The sequence below is a fragment of the Panthera uncia genome, chromosome X (assembly GCF_023721935.1).
Source record: "Panthera uncia isolate 11264 chromosome X, Puncia_PCG_1.0, whole genome shotgun sequence".
Classification (NCBI taxonomy): domain Eukaryota; kingdom Metazoa; phylum Chordata; class Mammalia; order Carnivora; family Felidae; genus Panthera; species Panthera uncia.
The window spans coordinates 56,121,963-56,142,809 of NC_064817.1; the positions used below are offsets into that span (position 1 = coordinate 56,121,963).

Sequence of the window (20,847 nt, forward strand, 5' to 3'; positions counted from 1 at the left end):
ATGCAAGTTGTAAAATAAGTAGTTACAATTTATAGGTGGAGGTTGTCTACCTCCCATCATTGCCCAGTAATGACTTTACCTAGCCCGTATTCTACGGAGTCTGGATGATCGTCATCTCCTTCTTGGCTGACCTTCTGGAGATGCTGCAGATAGGCATCAGTGTGGAAGGTGGCCATCTCCTCCATGGAGGCTACTTTGGGCTTAACTATCCTAATAATAACAGAGAACAAAGAGAGGTGAGTGAGTCAGAACCAGAGTATGCCAGAAACTGGAAGCAGGAGCCAGCAGTCTGAGCAGAAAATACAACTCCCAGCTCCCAGTTCCAGTGGGCTGAAATAATAAACATGTTCTCTTCCTTTACTGATGTAGTCTTCACTTCCTCACATCTATGTAATGATTCCACTAATAAGGGATGAGAGGACAGATCTCCTTGAGTTCACAGGTAGTAAAAAAAAAAGCGAGTGATTATATTTAAGTGAAATAATCAGATATTGGACAAACTTCACTCTGTGAGTTACAACTTCCATGACAAACTAGTAGGCAGAGATCTTTGCACTTGAATTAGTTCCTAATTGGGACATATAATCCTTTCAGCTACAGTTTTACTTTAAAAAATTTTTAAGTTTATTTATTTATTTTGAGAGAGCGAGCAAGAGAGCAGGAGAGGAGCAGAGAGAGACGGAGAGAGAGAATCCCAAGCAGACTCTGCACTGTCAGCACAGAGCCTGATTTGGGGCTCAATTCCACGAACTGTGAGATCATGACCTTAGCCAAAACCAAGAGTCAGACACTTAACTGACTGAGCCACCCAGTTGCCCCTAATTTTACTTTAATAGGCAACTTTATTATCATGAATTTTGAATTTGGAGTTGAGAACTGAGCACCTCTTCTTAACTCTGTACTTATCAGCTCCATAACCTCAGGCAAATTGACTTCTGTAGTTCAGTTTCCTCACCTGTAAAGTGGGGAGATATTACGGGACTTAATGTGAAAATGAAATGATAACATATGAAAATGCTTTGTGGATGACTATCATTATTGTTAATACTAACAGATAACAAATAGGCAACTCAAAACAAAAGTTCCTATATTTGGTCCCTCATATCCACCTCTGAGAGGAAGAAGAGAAGGGACTTTGCTCAGAAGCTCTCACAGGAAGTGACAAATAGAAGTGACTCAGAATACAGGGTGGTGTTAAGCTAACAACCGGACTTACCACCTTTAACTTCTCTGCCTATTCCCCATTTCTTTTCCTGACTCTGCCACTGCCCCTTAAAGTGTAGTCTATGGACCAGTGGCGGCAGCGGCGGCGGCGGCGGCGGTGGCGGCGGCGGTGGCGGCGGCAGCGGCAGCGGCAGCGGCAGCAGCAGCACCTGGGAGCCTGTCAGACAGGCAGAACTTCAGCCTTCAGCCCCACCTCAGATCTACTGAATCGGAATTTAACAAGGTGATTCATATGTACATTCAAGTTGGAAAAGCGATGACCTACGCCACAGGGAGGCAGTAGTGTTTTTTTTTTTTTTTTTTTTTGCTGAATGGGAACTCAGCCATGGGTTTTTCATGAATTAATATGACTGTATAGGCTAGTACTGTCACCAAGCAGGCCAGAAGAATCCTGTAGCTCAGTCTCAACAATTAAATATATATAGTAGTGCCTGGGTGGCTCAGTTGATTAAGGGTGCAACTTCGGCTCAGGTCATGATCTCATGGTTCAAGCTCTGCATCAGGCTCACAGATGTCAGCACGGAGCCCACTTTGGATCCTCTGTCTCTCTCTGTCCCTCCCCCACATGCTGTCTCTCAAAAATAAATAAATATCAAAAAAATTTCCATATACATAGCCAAGATACAAGGACTCTTGCTTCTCCTTCAAGAAAATGACAAATCTGTGCATTAAAATAAAAATGTTACAGTTTTTTGGGCGATGTTTTCCTGCCCTAAGGTTTCTAGTGCCCTTCCTCTTATCTAACAAACACTTACAGAAAGCCTCTCTGCTTAATAGCAAGGGAATGGGACAGTTCTCCTTTGCATCGATTTCTTGTTTGTCTTAAAATATTCTTTATGTTTATTTTATTTAATTTGAGAGAGAGAGAGAGAGAGAGAGAGCGAGCACACACATGGAAGGGGCAGAAAGAGAGAGAAAGAGAGAGAATCCCAAGCATGCTCCATACTGTCAGCATGGAGCCTGATGTGGCACTCGAACTCACGAACAGTGAGATCATGACCTGAGTGGAAATCAAGAGTTGGATGCTTAAACCACCCACGTGCCCATAAAGTAATTTTTGGAAAAGTTAAGTAACTGCGATGGAAGGCATATAGTTCTCACGTCTACCAAACATATGGGAAAAAAAAAAAAAAAGGTACTCAATAAATGATTTTGTTAATAATAAGGATAAAATTTGAAAGCCTATTACACTACCTTCTGGGGGAATAAATGAAGTACACCACACAAGTCAGAATAGACATTCACCTATTTGGCCATACAATGTCATAAATAATCCTACAAGTGACAGGGCTAAAATATCCATTCTTATAATGATAAACAGCAAGTTCATTCTTTTTTTAAAGCAACACTTAAGTGTGTGCTCAGTTCTGGTCTGGTTGTAGTTTCGCTTTGGTCTTGACTTGTCTCCAGGCTTAATTGTAAAAGTTAGGTGATGGTGATGGGGTGTCTAAAAATCTTAAGTTGAACACACACCCTCAGATTTGGCTTAGAAATAAACACATAGAAATCTCAGAACATGTCACAGGTGAATAAAATTTCTTTTCCATCAGATGGGTTTTAGTACCCTAATGTACTCACCTTGAAATCTCCACAGGGCACCTATCCCTAGATTACTTTCCCTTCCAGTAATAGAATCTTATTTCTAATGGGTCTTAACTGCTTTACGTACTTTTTTCAAGTTTTCTTAATGCTTCAAGAGCATTCACTAGGTTACAGGCAGATTACAAACACTGAATTGCAAAAAACTTTGAAAGAAAGGACTATTCTCTTCCTAATTAGCTCCATTGTGAAGTAGGATACTAAGGAGCACTTAGCTTCAGGGCTTGGTTCAAGAAAGACAACTTACCTCATTTGCTTATGCAGTGCATATGCTTCAATCAAAGAATGTACCATACTGGCCTAGAAGCATCAACAAAAAAGAAAAAAAAAGGCAGAAAAACGTCTCTTAAATGTTTAATTCAGAGAAATACCATCGACTTCATCATCCTGAACAAAGAAAGTAACTTTTAACTCCCCTCGCTTCTTTTTACTTACCAGTTGCAATGCACTTTAGACAAAATAGATACAAAGTATATAAATAGCTAAGGAGAAAGCCACCGGGCCTCACGGAGGTGCTGGAACGTTTCTCTTGCAGCGTCTTCTCCACTTCAGGGATCCCTTGTAGTGGAGCCACCATCCCCTAGTACCATCCCCTCCCCCGCACCCCTACCCCCTCCGGTGCGTTGGACGCCCCGCGGATAAATGCGGCGCTCTCAGAAACTGTAAGGGAACACTTCCTCCATAGCCTAGCACACCTGCCCAAATTTCTGCTGAAGATTTCCCCCAGCCCGGAATCCTCTCAGCTTCCTAATGCCGTCCGGTCCAACAGCCCCCACCCCCACCCCAAAAGCCCACGGTCTTTTATCCCCACCTCTCTTACCCGTTTGGGGACTTTGGCCAGGGAGTCGCACATGCTGACATACTCGGGACTGTAGATGTACACTGGAGGCAGCGACTGCCCACTGTCCGCCGGTTCCTCCGGCTCCTCCATCTTCCAATTCCAGCCGTTCCGGAGCCACCTTCTGGATCCGGCTTTTTTCAGACTCAGCCCGGGCTCCTGTTCCTGCTCCTCTGAACGGCCGCAGCGGTGCTCCCTGGTCAACATTCCCTCCTATTCTCGTTATTGCCAGAGACACTGTCCCAGCTCCCCAACCAATTGAAAGAATACATGGGCCCTCCCAGGCCAGAAGCCCTTCATTTAGTGACCACGGTACAAAAACGAGAGGTCGGCAAATATAAAAGCCCAAATAACTGCCAATTAGGATCGATAATTTATGGGACAAATAAGCACGGTCAAAACTAACCATCCTTGTTGCCCTACGGGGCCATTTGAAATGAGGTCAGACCAGCTTTAGAGCATGCTGGGAGATGTAGTTTTGAGGGGTTCGAGTAGCGGAAGAGCCGGGGCTAATTGCTAAAATAGCCGCGAATGTGAGTTTTAGCGCTAAAAAAACAAAACAAAACAAAAAAACAAAAAAGCAAGCAAACAACAACAACAAAAAAGCCGCCCAGCTCTTCGTGAATTGTTTCAATCTGCAGATACACCCATATAAATATTTAAAGATAGACACGATGTGGCCACCAAGAGCCCAGCACCACCCACCTACGTTAGACAGGCTTTTTTGGTGAGGGATTAATAAATGGGTGCAAAAGATTTGAAAAGTTTACACAGTAAATTTTGCACGCAACTTTATTCCTTTTCATCATTAGCAATCCATATCCATGTAAGAGTTAAAAACCTCAATAATTCACTCTGGCAGAGCCAAAAGCATTTTTCAAGAGGCTGGCTGGTAATCTTGAAATTGCTTTGTAGATTCCAATCAAGCACTGATGTCAAATTACTCTTTAAAAATTCGTGTGGGAGGGGGTGAGCACATACTTTCAGTGATGTTTGCAAACTGCAGTTCCCCTTCCCTCCCTCCTTTTGCTTCTGGAGCTATACAAGGGTTACTGAAATAATTTATGTAGTGTGAGACTTCACATTACATAATATCCTGAAGCACTTTTAGAATTATCATCAGTTATTTCCAAGCTCCTGGCAGCCCCTATGATATGATGTAAGCTGGCCAATTCCCAAGTCCCCCTACCTCTCATCTCAACCTGAAGTGACCTGCTAACACCCCTCAGACAATCCAACATCCTTACCTCCTTTAAAAACTAGCTCAGCATTTTTTACTTTTTAAACATTTCTTGAGCACTCTGATATGCATTTGGCTATATTATCTCATTTAATCTTTGCAAAAGTCCTATGAAGGATATTGTACTATGCCCATTTTACAGATGCAGTTTAGAGAGAGAGAGCAAATGGCTGTTCAGTGTCACATACCTATTAAGCAGAAAAGCAGGAATTCAAAACCAGGTCTGCCTGACACTGAAGCCATTGAACATTCCCTTTACTATGTAAACTTCATTCCTGTAGCATTACTTTGTTAAATCTAACTTTGTTCAATCCTCCATTTAGTATTCCCTGAATGCTTAGTATTCTGGAAAATCCAACCCCCCACCCCAGACCTGTGATGTCTTCTTTAACTAGAATATAAGCCCTTATGCTTCTTTTAGATCTTCCTATAGCAACTGGTTCAAAGTTCTGCAATCATTCAGTCATTCACCAAACATTTATCTGACGGCAACTAAATGTATAGAACAGCGAGGGATGCAATTCTCAACATGAACTACAATCTCATTTCTGCTCTCAGGGCATTTGCATTCTTGTAGAGATGGCATAAATACACAAGAAACAGTATGCAATGCATCAGAGTCAGATAATGAATGTAGAAGGCTTAGATTGCTTAATAACTGAGAATTAAGTACTTAATAAATGGCAACTAGAATTCCTATTCAGTGGCATTTGAGATGGTTTTACTGGATGGACAGGATTTTACTTGGTGAGGATGGGAGCCAGGGGAGGACACACTGACTAGAATCAATACCATAAGCAAAAACATAAAGGAGAACATTTCTAGTCTAGTTTAGCTGAAGGGGCTGGATCATGAAGGGTTGTGAATGCCAGGCTAAAGGGAACAGACTTCAAGCTGTGGCAAATGAGTAGACATTTAAACAGAAATCTTAGAAAAAAAAAAGATTTCTACAAGAGTGGTGTAAAGATTAGCTATTGAAAGACTAGAGGTAGTGAGAGTGCCGCAGTGGTCCACATAAAAAGTAATGATGATTTAAACTAGGGTACGGGCAATGGGAACAGAGATGCCATTACTCCAGTCCTGACATTGTCATCTCTCACCTGAACTTTCTGCACTATCACACGGGTTTTTACCTCTACTTTTGCAGAACTACAATTTAGTCTTTTTGCAGCCACCAGAATGAACTCGGGGCCAAAAAAAAAAAATTAAATTAAATTAAAAAAAATAAAAAAAAGTAAATCAGACCATGTCACTTTTTAAAGCCTACCGCACACTATGGTGAGAATCTTTTGGGCTAGGAAGAAGAGTGTAACTTTTGGAAATGACTTTTTGTGGAGGCTAGGAGGAGAAAAAGATGCCAGAAAGGAGACAAAAGAAGAAATAGTTGGGTGAGAACAGATGTAGTACAGTTTCACAGAAATCTAGGGATGAGAGGGTCACAAGAAGGGAGAGGTAGTGACAATGTCATTGCCAATAGGAGCTCACTGGTGCTCTATGAGGAGAAAAAAAACACAAGGCAGGGAGGAAGCCCAATTGCAAGGGGTTAACCAACACTGTCAGGTGGAGCTTCTTCTTTGAAGAAATTTGATTGCGAAAGGAAGGAATTAGTATATCAAGGGATGTTAGAGCTCATGAATAATTGCTTTTAGGATCAGAGAGAAAGACACACATTTACAGACAGAGGTGAAGGAATCTGTGGGCCTGTAGGAGTTGACTGAAAGGTGAGATCATGACAGATTGGCAATATAAAGAGGAAATGGGATTTGTCCTGGACCTTCAAGGATAGGCAGTGAAAGGAAGAGGACAGGATACAGGCTGGCCAGCTGGCACCCTAAAATCTGGACTGTAATAAGATGATGTGAAAGTGGATTGTTCTGTGTTCTTTCAGATCTAGCAGCAGGTAGCCGAACACTTCAACACACTTCTAAAGTGGAAACAGTATCCTTATTTGACACACAATGTGGCAAGATGACTCAAGTATGGAGAAAGATAAATTGTTGCAATGAGGCTCTGAAATTGGCAGCCTATTCCTGCAGCAAATCTCACAGGGTGGCTGGACCCTTGTTCATGATTCACACAGAGCACAAACCATGCCACAGGTCCCTAACTCAATTTTCCACATGCTTAATATCCATACAGTCCTTAACTTGGGAAGAAAACCCTTCCCAAAGCACTGGAATTGCAGATGGAAGGCCTAAGTTCAGAGGAACTAGGTTGAACTTTGGCTCCAAAGTGTACTGGTGTGGTGACCCTGGATAAGGGTCCTTGACTCACTTTCTTCAACCAGTATTGCTAAAGGTAGTTTTTAAACCAGCAAGGTCAGGTTAGGCTATGCCACTTCTTTTGGCGATCTTGCCTGTCTTTGCTTGCTGGCAGAAGCAGGCAGCAGGGAAAGCAAACACACTGAAAAGGCACTACTCCTGTGGCTGCCTTCTTTGTGCATTTCTGCATGTTGCCCACTGTGCCATACAATCTGCCCACAGATGCCTCAACTGTACTCAACAGACTGACCCTTGTTTTAATGTCTTTTCCTTGAAGAGTGTCATTGTTGAGAATGGGAACTCTATAGAGACAGACTGCTTGGGCTCAAATCCCAGCTCTACCACTTACCAGCTGTTTGATCTTGAACAATTTGCTTAAATGCTCAGCACCTCAGTTCCCTCATCTGTAAGATGGGAATGACAACAGTATCTAGCTCACATGGTAACTATGAAGATAGAATAAGATGGTTCATGCTAACTGCCTGTATAACAGTCTGGCATCTGGTAAGCACTCAAATATTGCTTAGGATTTAAGAGATATTATTTAAGTCTCCCCCCACTGTTTCCTTACCCCCACACCACTACTTCAAGAGTACTTTTGAGAACAAGTCCTTGGCTTTTAGGTCTAGCCTTAAAAGAAATCAGACTTCTGCTAAATATAGGGCAACCATATCGTCCAAACTGGGACACTTTTAAGAGTGACAAAGAGTGCTATTAATAATTATGCCACAACAACAGGCATGCATGGAGACTGTCCTGGGCAAACCAAGACCTAAGGTCACTCAAGTTTAATAGGAAACAAAGACTAAATGTGGAAAACACTGTATTTATCTCCGCTGCATTAGTGTAGGTATTAGGTATTGAGTAAGTGCAAAGGGGGGCAGTAGAGGTTTTGTGAGCCATGGGTAAGAACGACAACGTTTGCCCCACCAGTTGTGTAAAATTCCTACAGTGTAGTGAAACCTAATTAGTGAGGATGGGATTGGAGACTGGTTCATCCTTACTGAATAAACCCTCTCTTGTTACACGATGGTTAATGAGTAGTATAAACAGGATTCTGCCAAATATTTATAATACTTAGGAGAACAAATTGTTGTTAAGTACCTTCCGGTAGTACAGAAGCCCCATTTGCACACAATTGTAACACTGAGTAAAAATCTTATTCATTCATCAGTACAGGTCCCCTAAAGATGTCAATAAGCCCATTTTAATTTAATGAGCCTAGTTTGAGTGGGTATGTATTTGAAAGATAAAACTGTGTTTCTTTACTTATATTATCTAACATATTATAGAATATATATGATTTCTATATTAAGATAATTCTACTTTGACCCAATTAATGAGGTTTGACTGTACTGTATAATTAAACAGAGTATGTAAAATAGAGCCACAAAATAAACCCCAGTCACAAAAACACACATAAAGTTTTGAACACTGGCATCAGACATGATTTAATTGGACATTCCAATTTTTAATTCTAATTTCAAAACAGAAGTGCTTAAAAAAAAGTCCAAAGTTTCTTTTAGTATCACATGCTTACAAAGAATAAAATGCAGATCAAGTTTTCTAAAAAGTTGCTTTAAATGTGAAATACCACTGGATGGAGAGCATAGTGATAGGCAATTTAGTAAACCCAGAGAAACGCAGCAGTCAGTGTCAGTTCAGGCAAATTAACATGGCAGAGAGCAGAGGTTTTCACCTGTGCCACTCCAGATGTACTTCCTGTGGCTGGGGTATGCACGGCCAGTGAAAAGACAGTGTCAGAACAGGTCATAAATTATCTTTATAAAGTGACCAGAAAATCATGTAATCAGAAAGCTACTTACTGTGTGTTTCCATTTGCTCTGAGAGACATTCTATTCTAAAAAGGTTGGCTATCCTCTCTCATTTCCACTCTCTGTTTTCTATCACCCTACTTACTGTGCTCACTTACTCATGCACTCAAAAGACTGTCATGGGTTCTGTAAGAACCGTTTAGAGAGATCCCTAGCCCCAGCCCCATTCTTGGAGAAAAATCTGAAAAATCTGAGAGAAAGGAAAGGACAGAAGTAGGAAGTTACCTGAGTGCAAACAGGTAAATTAGCAGACTCTTTACACATAAACAAGGAGAAGGAAAGTGCTATGGACTGAATATTTGTACCCCTCTGAAATTCACATTGGGGATTCAGCCTTAATCCCCAAGGTGATGGGATTTGGAGAGTAATCAGGATTAGATGAAGTCATAACGGAAGAATTCCCATAACAAAATTAGTATCCTTATGAAGAGTCTAGAGTACCCTCCGTCCCCCTTTTCTCTGCCATCTGAAGACACAGCAAGAAGGTGGCCATCTGCAAATCAGGAAGAGGGTCCTCCCTGGACACTGAGTCTGCAGGAACCCCAATCTTGGGCCTCTAAGCTTCCAGAAATGTGAGAAATAAATGTTTGTTATTTAAGCCGCCCAGTCTACAGTATTTTGTTACAGCAGTCTCAATTAAGAAAGTTAGGAGAAACATTCTTCAAATGAGGTTACCTAAACATGGGACTAGGGAAAAGGACTTAAGGATTCCTCCATTACTCTTGGTGTGTCAGCCTGGGGGCTACGGTCACCACCATCCATATAACACATATTTACATAGGCTGCCAAATGTAGATACAGCTAGATATACAGACACATTGAAACTACTTACATTCAGAAAAATTCCCGTGTATGCTTAGACACACACACGAATGCAGTTATTTATAAGAAACAGATATATGCCAACAGATATCAAAATACACATAGATATGAACACTAGAATCAGGGAGTGAAGATGTAAGTGAAAGAGTTTAAGAACCGATGGGAGGACAGGGAGTTGGTGGTGGATGGGGGGTTGGATGCTGTAAAAAGTCAGTAGGCGAGTGAGACAGACAGGTAAGGATCACCAAGGAAGGACTGCTTGTGAAGGCAGCTATAGACTTGACTGCTGGATTCCTGTTTGCCAAAGACAGAGACTTCAATTATTCTGCATGTTGTGTGTTGGCCCACTCTTCTGAGGCAAAAGTTGGTGCACAAGGCTCTCTTCAGGGTACTAACTTACCTCTGATTCCCTCTCTGTTCCCTAGGTGTAAGACACTATTGCAGGCATCTCTTTTCCCTTCCTTTTTGGAACTGGGATCCTGGCTCCTGGGTTTTTCTGCATTTTCTGCTACAGATACATCTCTGAGCACCAGCAATCTTCAGAAAAGGTGATTTCAATTGCTAATATCAAAATTCTTAAATACAGACACTGCACTTGCATTTTTTGATATTTCACCAAAGGGAGAGTAGAAATTATGTATGCAGATACAGAGAAGGCAAGAACAGGGACAGTAATTCTATACAGAAAGGCGTTTGTCACTCAGTGTGAGGCAACATGTGAGTAATGAAGAAAACCATGATCTGGTACTCTCCTTTCCCAAGAAAAGGCACTTAGAATAGATATTTCCAATTTGTGGTAGTATAAAATCCAACACTTTAGGGTTTCCCCACTTGAAACAATGTCCCAAAGCACCCACCACTCATTCACACAATGAAACTACACATAAGAAAAATTTCCAAACTTCAGTCATAAGTTATTATTAATACCTACTCTGCAAACAGTAGTTAGGAAACTAAATTTGTAACAGATCTGGAGGATAAAAACACATGCAAACTTCCATGAACCATGAAAGAATTAAGGCCTACTACAGAGTGCCTGGGCGGGCATATTCCTCCAGGCAGAGGTTCACTTCGAAAGCAGTTAGTGGATCAGAAAAGTTCATTCTTCTTGGGTGGGATGGGATGGAAAGGGGCAGGGTAGGAGTGATCAGGCCAACACATTTCAGTCCCATGCATGATCAACTGAGGCAGGAACCAGCTGTCAAAAGGCTCCCTGCAGCCAGGGCCCAGAGGCCTCACTGCATGGCACAGATGCTGTGAGGCAGGAACTCCTGTACGTAGGTGGCAGCTGCCTTGGAGAGGTAGGTCATGGTGCCAAACCTGCCACTGGGCGCACTGTCATACAGAAGAGTACAGATGCCAGACGCAGGATCCTTGGCCAACATGGTATCATCTGCCCCGAGGGTTTTCTGTTTGGTTTTTAAGGGTAGGAGAACACAGGGGAAAGGAAAAATTACTAATCCTACTAGTTAAAGTCCTCATTGGGATTACTCAGAGCCTCCTCCCCATCACCAGCTAGTTGAATCTTAGGCTGTTTTGGTAGGAAGGGATCGGTTATGCACAAAATGTTGAATGTGAGTTTCTATATGTACATTTTTCCCTAGATACCCACATCCTACGACATTATTTTTTTAATTAAAACATTTTTAATGTTTATTTTTGAGAGAGAGAGAGACAGAGAAAGAGAGGGAGAGAGAGAGGCAGAGAGAGAGTGGGGGCAGAGGATCCAAAGCAGGCCCCAGGCTCTGAGCTGACAGCACAGCCCGGTGCGAGACTCAAACCCACAAACCATGAGATCATGACCTGAGCTGAACCGACTGAGCCACCCAGGTGCCCTCATGATGACATTACTTTTAAAATATTAATTGTTCAGAATTTTGAAAGTTAAATATAACAGTTAATTAAACAAGTTGTACCTGTTAAGAGTCAAATGTTAATACTTACAAATCACCCCAGAGGGACTTGGGTCCTAATCTTTCCAGTACTACTGATTTCAGCACATATTATTTTATCTTGCTTTTGATGATTATTTCTTTCTAAGTAGACTTAGTTCAAATAGACTGTACACTTTCCAAGCTAGAGTCTATGCCTAAAAGGGATCATATTGTCTGATACACAGACTAACAGCAATCCAGAATATTTAAAATTAGGACTGTCCTGGGTACTTCTGATTTTTTTTCGCATTTTTCCACAGTGCCTAGTAATAGAATGAAACACCTATTACATATTTTGGAGATTTTCCTATTGATGACAGGGCATGTACTTCACCTTAGTGTTTCTACTCTTAATCTAGGAAACATTTGGAAAGCTTTCAATAGTCTGCATTTTGTAAACATGGTTAATGTCCTGGAAGAAGATACATTAAGAAAAAGTTTTTAAATGTAGAATTAAAAGTTTTACTTTAATATTTTCCTATAGGTAAGTAGCTAACGCAAAAACAAAACAAAACCAAGCCAAAATTGAATCTTCTCTTTTCCTTAATAGCCCAAAAAGGATATGCTATCCAGTTGTCTCTTCTTAAGTCCTTATTGCTATAAAAAGCCATGTGATAAGAAGACTGAAATATGATGAAAAGCATAAAAGCCTCCTGAATTCCAGGCAACTTTACTATCTCACACAATCACAAAAACACTTGGTGAAAGACAGAGGCCGTCCCGCAGCCTACTTCTGCAAACAGAGCTCAGAGCCATTACAGAGGGGCCCAGAAAAGAGCTATGAGGAAGAGGGCACAAGAAAGTGACCTTGGCTTCACTAAGAGCTCTGAATGCAGTTAGGTTAGTGTCAGACATTCCCCTTTGAGAAAACAACAGGCTTGCCACTTGCCTACCTGTTCTTGAAGGAACAAGTCATTAGCAATATGCACTATCTTTTCCACAGCAATGATGCTTCCAATACTATGAATTTCAATATCTGCCATCATGGTGAGGACAAGGATGGCTTCAACCAGAAGCTGGCGGTACTCTGGCTGAGGTACACGGTTCAGGACAGATTCCACATGAACAGAGAATTTAATCTCGCCTGGAGTCATCTGTAATAGAGAAAAAGAAAATCAATTCCTAAGAGCCCGTCATCCAGGAGTTATCAATCACCTATTCTGAAAGGCAGGAAAAGCACTATAGCCAAAGTGCAGCTCAGTCTCCTTCAAAGTACCTGAGTGAGTAAATTGGTCCGATCTTTTTGGAATGCAGTCTAGCATTGCATAACAAGAGTGATAAAAGTGTCAATGCCCCCTAACTCACAATCCTATTTTTGAGAGTTTATCCGAAGTTAATAATTCAAGTGAGGGAAAAAGCCCTATGTGCAAGAGTGTTTACAGCATTAGTCACAAATGTAAAACTAAAAGTAATCTAAACATGGGAATGGTCATGTAAATAAATGGCATATTATGGTACAGCAACTTCATGGGTTTTTATAGAGTCATTTAAAAGAATAAATATGATGACTGTATATACAGGAAAAATCTAAGTAGAACTTAAAACTGTATGTACAGGATGACTAGAATTATGTAAAACATTTATATACTGTTAGATTAAAATGGGCATGAAGAAATACAAAGTTATTTTAGGGTGAAGAGCAGTGAGGAATAATTTTTGGCAAAATTGTATTGAGTATATAATGGACCTTGTATATAATGGACCCAAATATATATATTTGATACTTTCTTTTTTTTTTTTTTCAACGTTTTTTATTTATTTTGGGGACAGAGAGAGACAGAGCATGAACGGGGGAGGGGCAGAGAGAGAGGGAGACACAGAATCGGAAACAGGCTCCAGGCTCCGAGCCATCAGCCCAAAGCCTGACGCGGGGCTCGAACTCACGGACCGCGAGATCGTGACCTGGCTGAAGTCGGACGCTTAACCGACTGCGCCACCCAGGCGCCCCCAAATATATATATTTGGACCCTAAAGACCAGGGTTCAAGTCCTGTCTTTGTTAGTTACTAGTTCTAGGACCCTGAACAATTCATTTCCCTAAATTTGTTTCCTTATTTGTCAATCGGAAACTACAATCCCTTCCTTAGCTGTCTCACATACCTGTTTTTTAAAAATTTTTAAAAAATGTTTATCTTTATTTTTGAGACAGAGAGAGACAGAGCATGAGCGGGGGAGAGGCAGAGAGAGAGGGAGACACAGAATCAGAAGCAGGCTCCAGGCTCTGAGCTGTCAGCACAGAGCCCAACATGGGCTTGAACTCGTCCACTGCGAGATCATGACCCGAGCTGAAGTCAGACGCTCAACCGACTGAGCCACCCAGGTGCTCCTCACATACCTGTTTTAAAGATCAAATTAAAGAATGTGTAAAGGTACTCTGAAGATTCTTAAAGGTACCATGTATTATTATTAATTATATTAACATTTCAATCTTGCTTAAAAGCAGAGAAAGGACAGAGAGGGCACAGTGTTCTTTATTAGAGAAGAGGCCTAGAGGCAAGAGTGAAGCTCTGAGGCATAGCATTAGCTTTCTGCACTCGCCCCTCCAGCCATTGCCTACAACAACTCCAGTGTTTTTGAGAATGCTCTACCATCCAATCTTACTATTCCTAATTTGCTAATTCTAGTTCCTTTGTTGGCTTTGTATAAAAGTTATTTCTTTAGAATACCTATGTGACTGGGCAAAAAGGGAAATATAAAAGCACCCAATAATACATGTCTGTGGTTCATGGCATTATTTTCCAACCATGGTTATATATCAGACTCATTCTAAGGATTGTTTGCTTGTTTGTTTATTTGAGAGAGAGAGAGAGAGAGAGAGAGAGAGAGAGAGAGAGAGAGAGAAGGGCAGAGAAGGAGAGAGAATCTCTCCATGTTGGAGTCAGATGCAGGGCTCAATCCCACAACCTGATGATGACCTGAACCAAAATCAAGAGTTGGACGCTCAACTGACTGAGCCACTCAGGTGCCCCAAGGATTTTTTTTTAGAGTACAGATGCTCAGGTTCCATCCCTGGAGATTTTAATTCACTAAATTGGAGATGGGAGCTCAGGTTGCTATGACATATGGTTAGAGCTGAGGACCACTAGTTCATAATATAATAGTCTACAAGCATCCTACAAGAGAAAGGTGGGGACGAAAAGGATGGGGACATGAGAGGTCATCCATTTCTAGATTTCTATCTTGTCTGCCCTCTCTAACTGGCAATACTCACATAAACCAGCCTAACTTAACCATCAAAAGGGGGCTGTCCTTATATAATTAATGTAATACATAATTACTCTCTAATGTTCCCATTCTATTTCTTTTCCTATTCTGTTTTTAAAAAATATTCTCTCCTTTCCTCAACTGCACTTCATGTTTAGTTGATCTAGAGTCATAGAACTGTTATGTTGAAAAATGATCACTGAAATACTTTAGTGACATAAACCATCAATCACATAAATGTGAAAGACACAGAATCTCACCTCTCTAGTGGTTGAAGAAGGAAGAACAAAACCTTCTACAGAGAGTCCATGACACTGCAAAAGAGCAAAAACATGTTGTCACCAAGGATATGCTGATAAATGGGAGCCTGTAAGGAGACACTTAGTATTTCTTTTTTTTTTATTTTTATTTTTTAACGTTTATTTATTTTTGAGACAGAGAGAGACAGAGCATGAACGGGGGAGGGTCAGAGAGAGGGAGACACAGAATCCGAAACAGGCTCCAGGCTCTGAGCTGTCAGCACAGAGCCCGACACGGGGCTCGAACTCACGGACCGCGAGATCATGACCCGAGCTGAAGTCGGCCGCTTAACCGACTGAGCCACCCAGGCACCCCGACACTTAGTATTTCTAAGTGCGCTTCATGGGGTAGATGCTGAACAATCACAGGCCAGTGAAAGGCCCTGCAACCCAAGTGTCCTTGCCAAGGGCTTATGATTATTATGTGGCAAGAAGCAGGGCTGGGCTACAGTAGATGCAAGATTTACCCTCAATTTAAAGGAGTGGAAGTGATAGAGAAGGTCTACCTTCTGGGATAGACTAGTCCCAAAGATTCAGAGACTATCAGAAAAGATATCATGCTAGGTCCCAGACCCATCACAAATAGGCTTTCAGAAAGACTTTTAGGCTGAAGAATAAAAACCCTCAAAATACATACTTTTCAGACTTGTATAGTTACTACATTTAAAATTTTTTTAAATGTTTATTTATTTTTGAGAGACAGAGAGAGACAGGGCATGAGCAGGGGAGGAGCAGAGAGAGGGAGACACAGAATCAGAAGCAAGCTCCAGGCTCTGGGCTGTCAGCACAGAGCCCGACGTGGGGCTCAAACTCACGAACGAACCGTGAGATCATGACCTCAGCTGCAGTTGGACGCTTAACTGACTGAGCCACCCAGGCACCCAGCAGTTACTACATTTTCTAGTTAAGCATCCCCCGCCCCCGAACATCAGTGCTCTTGATGCCCTCACTCTGCTGTACTTTTACTACAATACTTGTCTTCTTTTAATTCTATATAATTTACTTATTATGTTTATTATTTATTGAATAGCAGAATCTAAGCTCCCATAAGGATAGACTGTTGTCTATTTTGTTCTTTGCTATATCACCATGAGCACTTAGGACACTGCCTAGCGTACAGCAGATGCTCAGAAAATATAAATGAATGATATTTTATCTTCTCTCTTACAATCAACTCAATTATTAAAAAGCAATGGGCATTAAGGACTTGCCATTTTAGATGTTAAACAAATTAAAACAACATATATTAAGCCACAGACAAAGATTCCAATCCAGCAGGTTTACTGGCTCTGGTACCTGACACTTCCATCCCATGTTTCCTATGCCAAATAACAGTCTTAGTACGGAGAATTACCAGCCTGCAAACATATGTGCCAATGTGATGAGTATGTTACATTCATTCTAAAAGGAATGGAATTAAAAAAGAGGGCATTTGTTTGTCCTCTTATATTAGGATTCCAAGTCCATGTTTTGATTCTGCCATAAAATACTCAATCTTCCTGGTCATATTTAAATGTTCCTGTTCTTGTATTTGCAAGACCTTGTGGTTCTATACCTTTATCATAATACATTTCAGCTTTACATTATAGCTGCAATTTAAGAAGATAACTATGGATTAAACTTCTTGATGATAAAAACAGATACATTCCATGGTATCTGGGGTAGAACAGCACCCACTACATGTCTGTGAAATCAAATTTCCATAACCCAGGCATAGCTGTAGAGATAAAATATCTGTCTGTGACCAGGGTGCTAGAGAAGTTAGATGGAGAGTTTTAATAATATTCTCTGAAAAGAAGATTGCCAGAGCTACTAGTCTGAGGAAACAACTTTTACCTTTCCAAAAGATCACCTGTTTTGGTCCCTGGAAGAACATCATTGTGCTAAGGGGAGAAACATAACTAAGGTTTTGAAGCCCTGAATGAAATCTTCTTCAGGTCCTTGCTAAGGGCAATGAAGCAGAAAGTATCACCTAAGAGACTATAAATGAGACCTATGAATGAGTACCATGGTCTTCCTGGCCCTCTAAATCTGTCACAATCATACTGGTGTGATGTCCTCTTAAATGTCTTTGGCAAGCTAGGCCTTTGAAAGAAAAACAAAAATTGGTCACACCAACAAAGGCTTTGGGTCATTAAAATCATTATAATCTTGCATCTATTTAGTAGTTTTCATCCAAGAAAAAATAGAACAGCTTCTTACACTAACTCCTCAGACACCGCAGCAGTTTTACTCTATTGTCAGCACATTACTACAAATAACATTTCCACTCTACAATAGCTACAAAGAAAGCAGGCTCTTTATCACCAGATTTTATAAGCAGCAAATGTATCACAAAGTCCAACAATGTTCAAGTATGAGCAAAAGTAGAGAAGTGATGATTTTTGAAATCTAATTTATAAAAAATACCTTAGTGTCAATAATAGAAAGAGACTAAATCATAAATAATACCAAAATAATAAATCAACTTCTTTGATTAGGTCTTCTAGGTTTTGTCCATATGAGCATATGACATTTATATAATTGTAGTGATGTCACAGTCAAGTCATATCTCAGCCAAGGAGACTGAGGATATCAAGTGGGAAAATAAAGATACATCTACAATGTGTTATGCTTACCTTCTGTAAAACTTTCCATACTTTTTGATAAAATCCAATTGGCACTCTGTTCAGTGCTCCATCTAGCCTTCTTCGGCGTTGCCACTGACCTTGACGATTATCTTTAGATGTCTGTTGACCTCTAGGAAAGGACCCACTACTTGGAGTCACAGATGTTCCAGGTGACTTGGGAGAAGAGGAGAGGAAAGAACATAAATCAAAAGTTATCTCTGTTCTTCTGATAAAGTATTATAGCATAGTGAATAATAAACACTGTCAGTAGAATTAGAAACCACATATTAAGTGTAACACCCAAGATAAAGAGGTTACAGTGAAGCTAGTAGACTTATGAGTAGCTAGCAACAATGTAAACCTTTGTAAATCTAGATCCTTTTAGAAAGCACTCTAGTGATACTTAAATAGTGCCATACAAATACTGATGACCTGGGAGTTTCTTAGCTGTCTCTTTCCTTGGTTATCTCTGTTAAAATTCCAGCTGGTCTATGGCTTAGTTTGTTGCTTTCATGGCCTATAATACAAGCCTCAATCAAATTAAAAGAATTGAAATCAGATAAAGCATGTTCTCTGACTACAATGAAATTAAATTAGAAATAAAAAACAGAAGGAAATTTAGGAAATTTACAAATATGTGGAAATTAAACAATATGCCTCTAAATAACTGGTGGTTTAAGAAAGAGATCACAAGGAAAATTAGAAAACACTCTGAGATAAAGGAAAATGAAAATACAACATGCCAAAACTTATGGGACGCAGCTGAAAGTGCTTTAAAGAGAAATTTATGTCATAGATGCTCATATTAAAAAAGAAGAAATATCTCAAATTGATAGCCAAACAATGAAAAAAACCTTCAGACAATGAAAAAAACAAGAGCAAGCTAAGCCAAAAGCAAGAAGGAAGAAAATAATAAACAGTGCAGGAGAAAGAAATAAAATAGAGAATAGAAAAGCAACAGAGAAAAGCAATGAAACTAAAATTTGTTTCTTTGACAGTAAATATAAACTAAATTGACAAATCTTTAGCTCCCCCTCAAAAAGTTAAGACTGAATGTATTAAAATCAGGACAGAAAGAGGGAACATCACCTCTGACTTTAAAGAAACAAAAAGGACTCTAAGGATGTACCATCAGCAGCCATATGTCAACAAATTACATAACTTAGATGAAATGGACAAATTCCTAGAAAGACATAAACTATCCAACCTGACTCAAGAAGAAACAGAAAGTCTGAATAGATCTATAATAGAGATCAAATTAGTAATTATAAAACTTCCCACAAAGAAAAACTCAGGCACAGATGGCTTCACTGGTTAATTCTATCAAACATTTAAAGATTAATTATCAGTTCCTAACAAACTCTCCCCAAAAAAGAGAAGGAACTTTCCAACTCATTTTGAGGCCAGTATTACCCTTATTCCAAAATCAAAGACATCACAGGAAAACTACAGATCAATATCCCTTCTGAATATAGATACAAAAATCAACAAAATACTAGCAAACCAAATTCAGCAACATAGAAAAGAATTATGCACCATGATGAAATAGAATTTACTACAGAAATTCAAGGTTTCACATCTAGACATCAATTAATGTAATACACCACATCAGGAGAATAAAGGATAAACACCACATCATCCTAATAGATGCAGAAAAAGCATTCAATAAAATCTAACACTCCTTCATGATAAAGACACTCAACAAACTAGAGACAGATGGGAACTTCATCAATCTAATAAAGTACATCTACAAAACCCCACAGCTGGCATCATAACAAATGGTCAAAGACTGAATGTTTTTCCTCTTAAGTTTAGAGGATAGTTTAGAATAACACAAAGATGTTTTTACTCTTGCTACTTCTAATCAGCATTGCACTAGAGGTTCTAGTCAGTGCTATTAAGCAAGAAAAGAAATAAAAGACATCCAGAGTGAAAGGAAAAAGTAAAACTACATCTGCAAATGACATAATCTTATATATAAGGAATTGTAAATTTGTACAATATAAGATCAATATAAAATTTGTACAATATAAGATCAATATAAAAATTGTACAATATAAGATCAATATAAAAATCACTTGTAATTTCTAAACACTAGCAATCAACAATCTGCAAATGAAATTAAGAAAAAACTTTCATTTAAAATAGCATCTGAAAGAATAAAATACTTAGGAATAAATTTAACAAAAGAAGTATAAAACATATACTCTGAAAACTACCATACATTTTGAAAGAAATTAAAAACCTAAATAAATGGAAAGAAATCCCATGTTCATCGATCAGAAGACTTAACATTGTTAAGGTGGCAATACCCTTTAAATTTATCTACAGATTGAAATTTATCTATAGTCTTCATCATAATCCTAACTAGGTTCTTTGCAGAAATTGACAAGTTTATCCTAACACTCACATGGAAATTAAAGGGACCCATGATAGCTAATACAACCTTAAAAAACAAAAAAACAAAAAACAACAAACAACAAACAAACAACAAAAAAGTTGGAGTTGCCTTAATGTCTTCAGTTTAAGAAATCTGAAGTCAGAGGCCATTACATTGGTTTAAACCAAGGAAATCTAATCGGAAATCAGTCTTCCTAAAATGTAAACTTCATGATGGCAAGGACCATATCCGTTCTGTTGTTTATTGTATTTCCAGTGCCTGGTACAAAATTGGCACTCAATAAATATTTACTAAGTACATTACTAATCAGAATAACAGCCAATCCAGTGGCTTTCAAACTTAAAAGTACATCAGAATCACCTGGAAAGCTTATTAAAACACAGATTGCTGGGCCTTACCCAAGCCTCTCTGATTCAGTAGGCCTAGGGTGGGGACCAAGATTTTACATTTCTAAGAAGCTCCCAGGGGATGCTGATACCATCTAGTACAGTGCCTGGCACCTAGTATACATGCAATTAATTATATTAGTTGAAAGAATAAATGCATAAACAGACACTTAAGTACTTATTAAATTGAATTTTG

General features: G+C 39.7%; 2 protein-coding genes across 3 annotated transcripts in view; both read right to left on the reverse strand.

The window, feature by feature from the left end:
* HDAC8 (histone deacetylase 8) overlaps positions 1-4,223 on the reverse strand; it is a 235,081-nt gene extending 230,858 nt beyond the window's left edge. Inside the window, exons 1-3 of the mRNA XM_049643978.1 lie at positions 3,644-4,223; positions 3,071-3,123; positions 80-210 (exon numbers count right to left, since the gene is read on the reverse strand). Coding sequence (XP_049499935.1) covers positions 80-210; positions 3,071-3,123; positions 3,644-3,868 — 409 coding nt within the window. The 5' untranslated portion in view covers positions 3,869-4,223. The remainder of the gene's footprint in view (positions 1-79; positions 211-3,070; positions 3,124-3,643) is intronic.
* A 5,123-nt stretch (positions 4,224-9,346) lies between these two features.
* PHKA1 (phosphorylase kinase regulatory subunit alpha 1) overlaps positions 9,347-20,847 on the reverse strand; it is a 155,457-nt gene continuing 143,956 nt past the window's right edge. For both annotated transcript variants that reach the window (XM_049643979.1, XM_049643980.1), the window contains 4 exons: positions 17,874-18,038; positions 15,217-15,270; positions 12,647-12,847; positions 9,347-11,228 (listed from right to left, as the gene is read on the reverse strand). In XM_049643979.1, the coding sequence (XP_049499936.1) occupies positions 11,055-11,228; positions 12,647-12,847; positions 15,217-15,270; positions 17,874-18,038 (594 nt within the window). In that variant the 3' untranslated portion in view covers positions 9,347-11,054. The remainder of the gene's footprint in view (positions 11,229-12,646; positions 12,848-15,216; positions 15,271-17,873; positions 18,039-20,847) is intronic.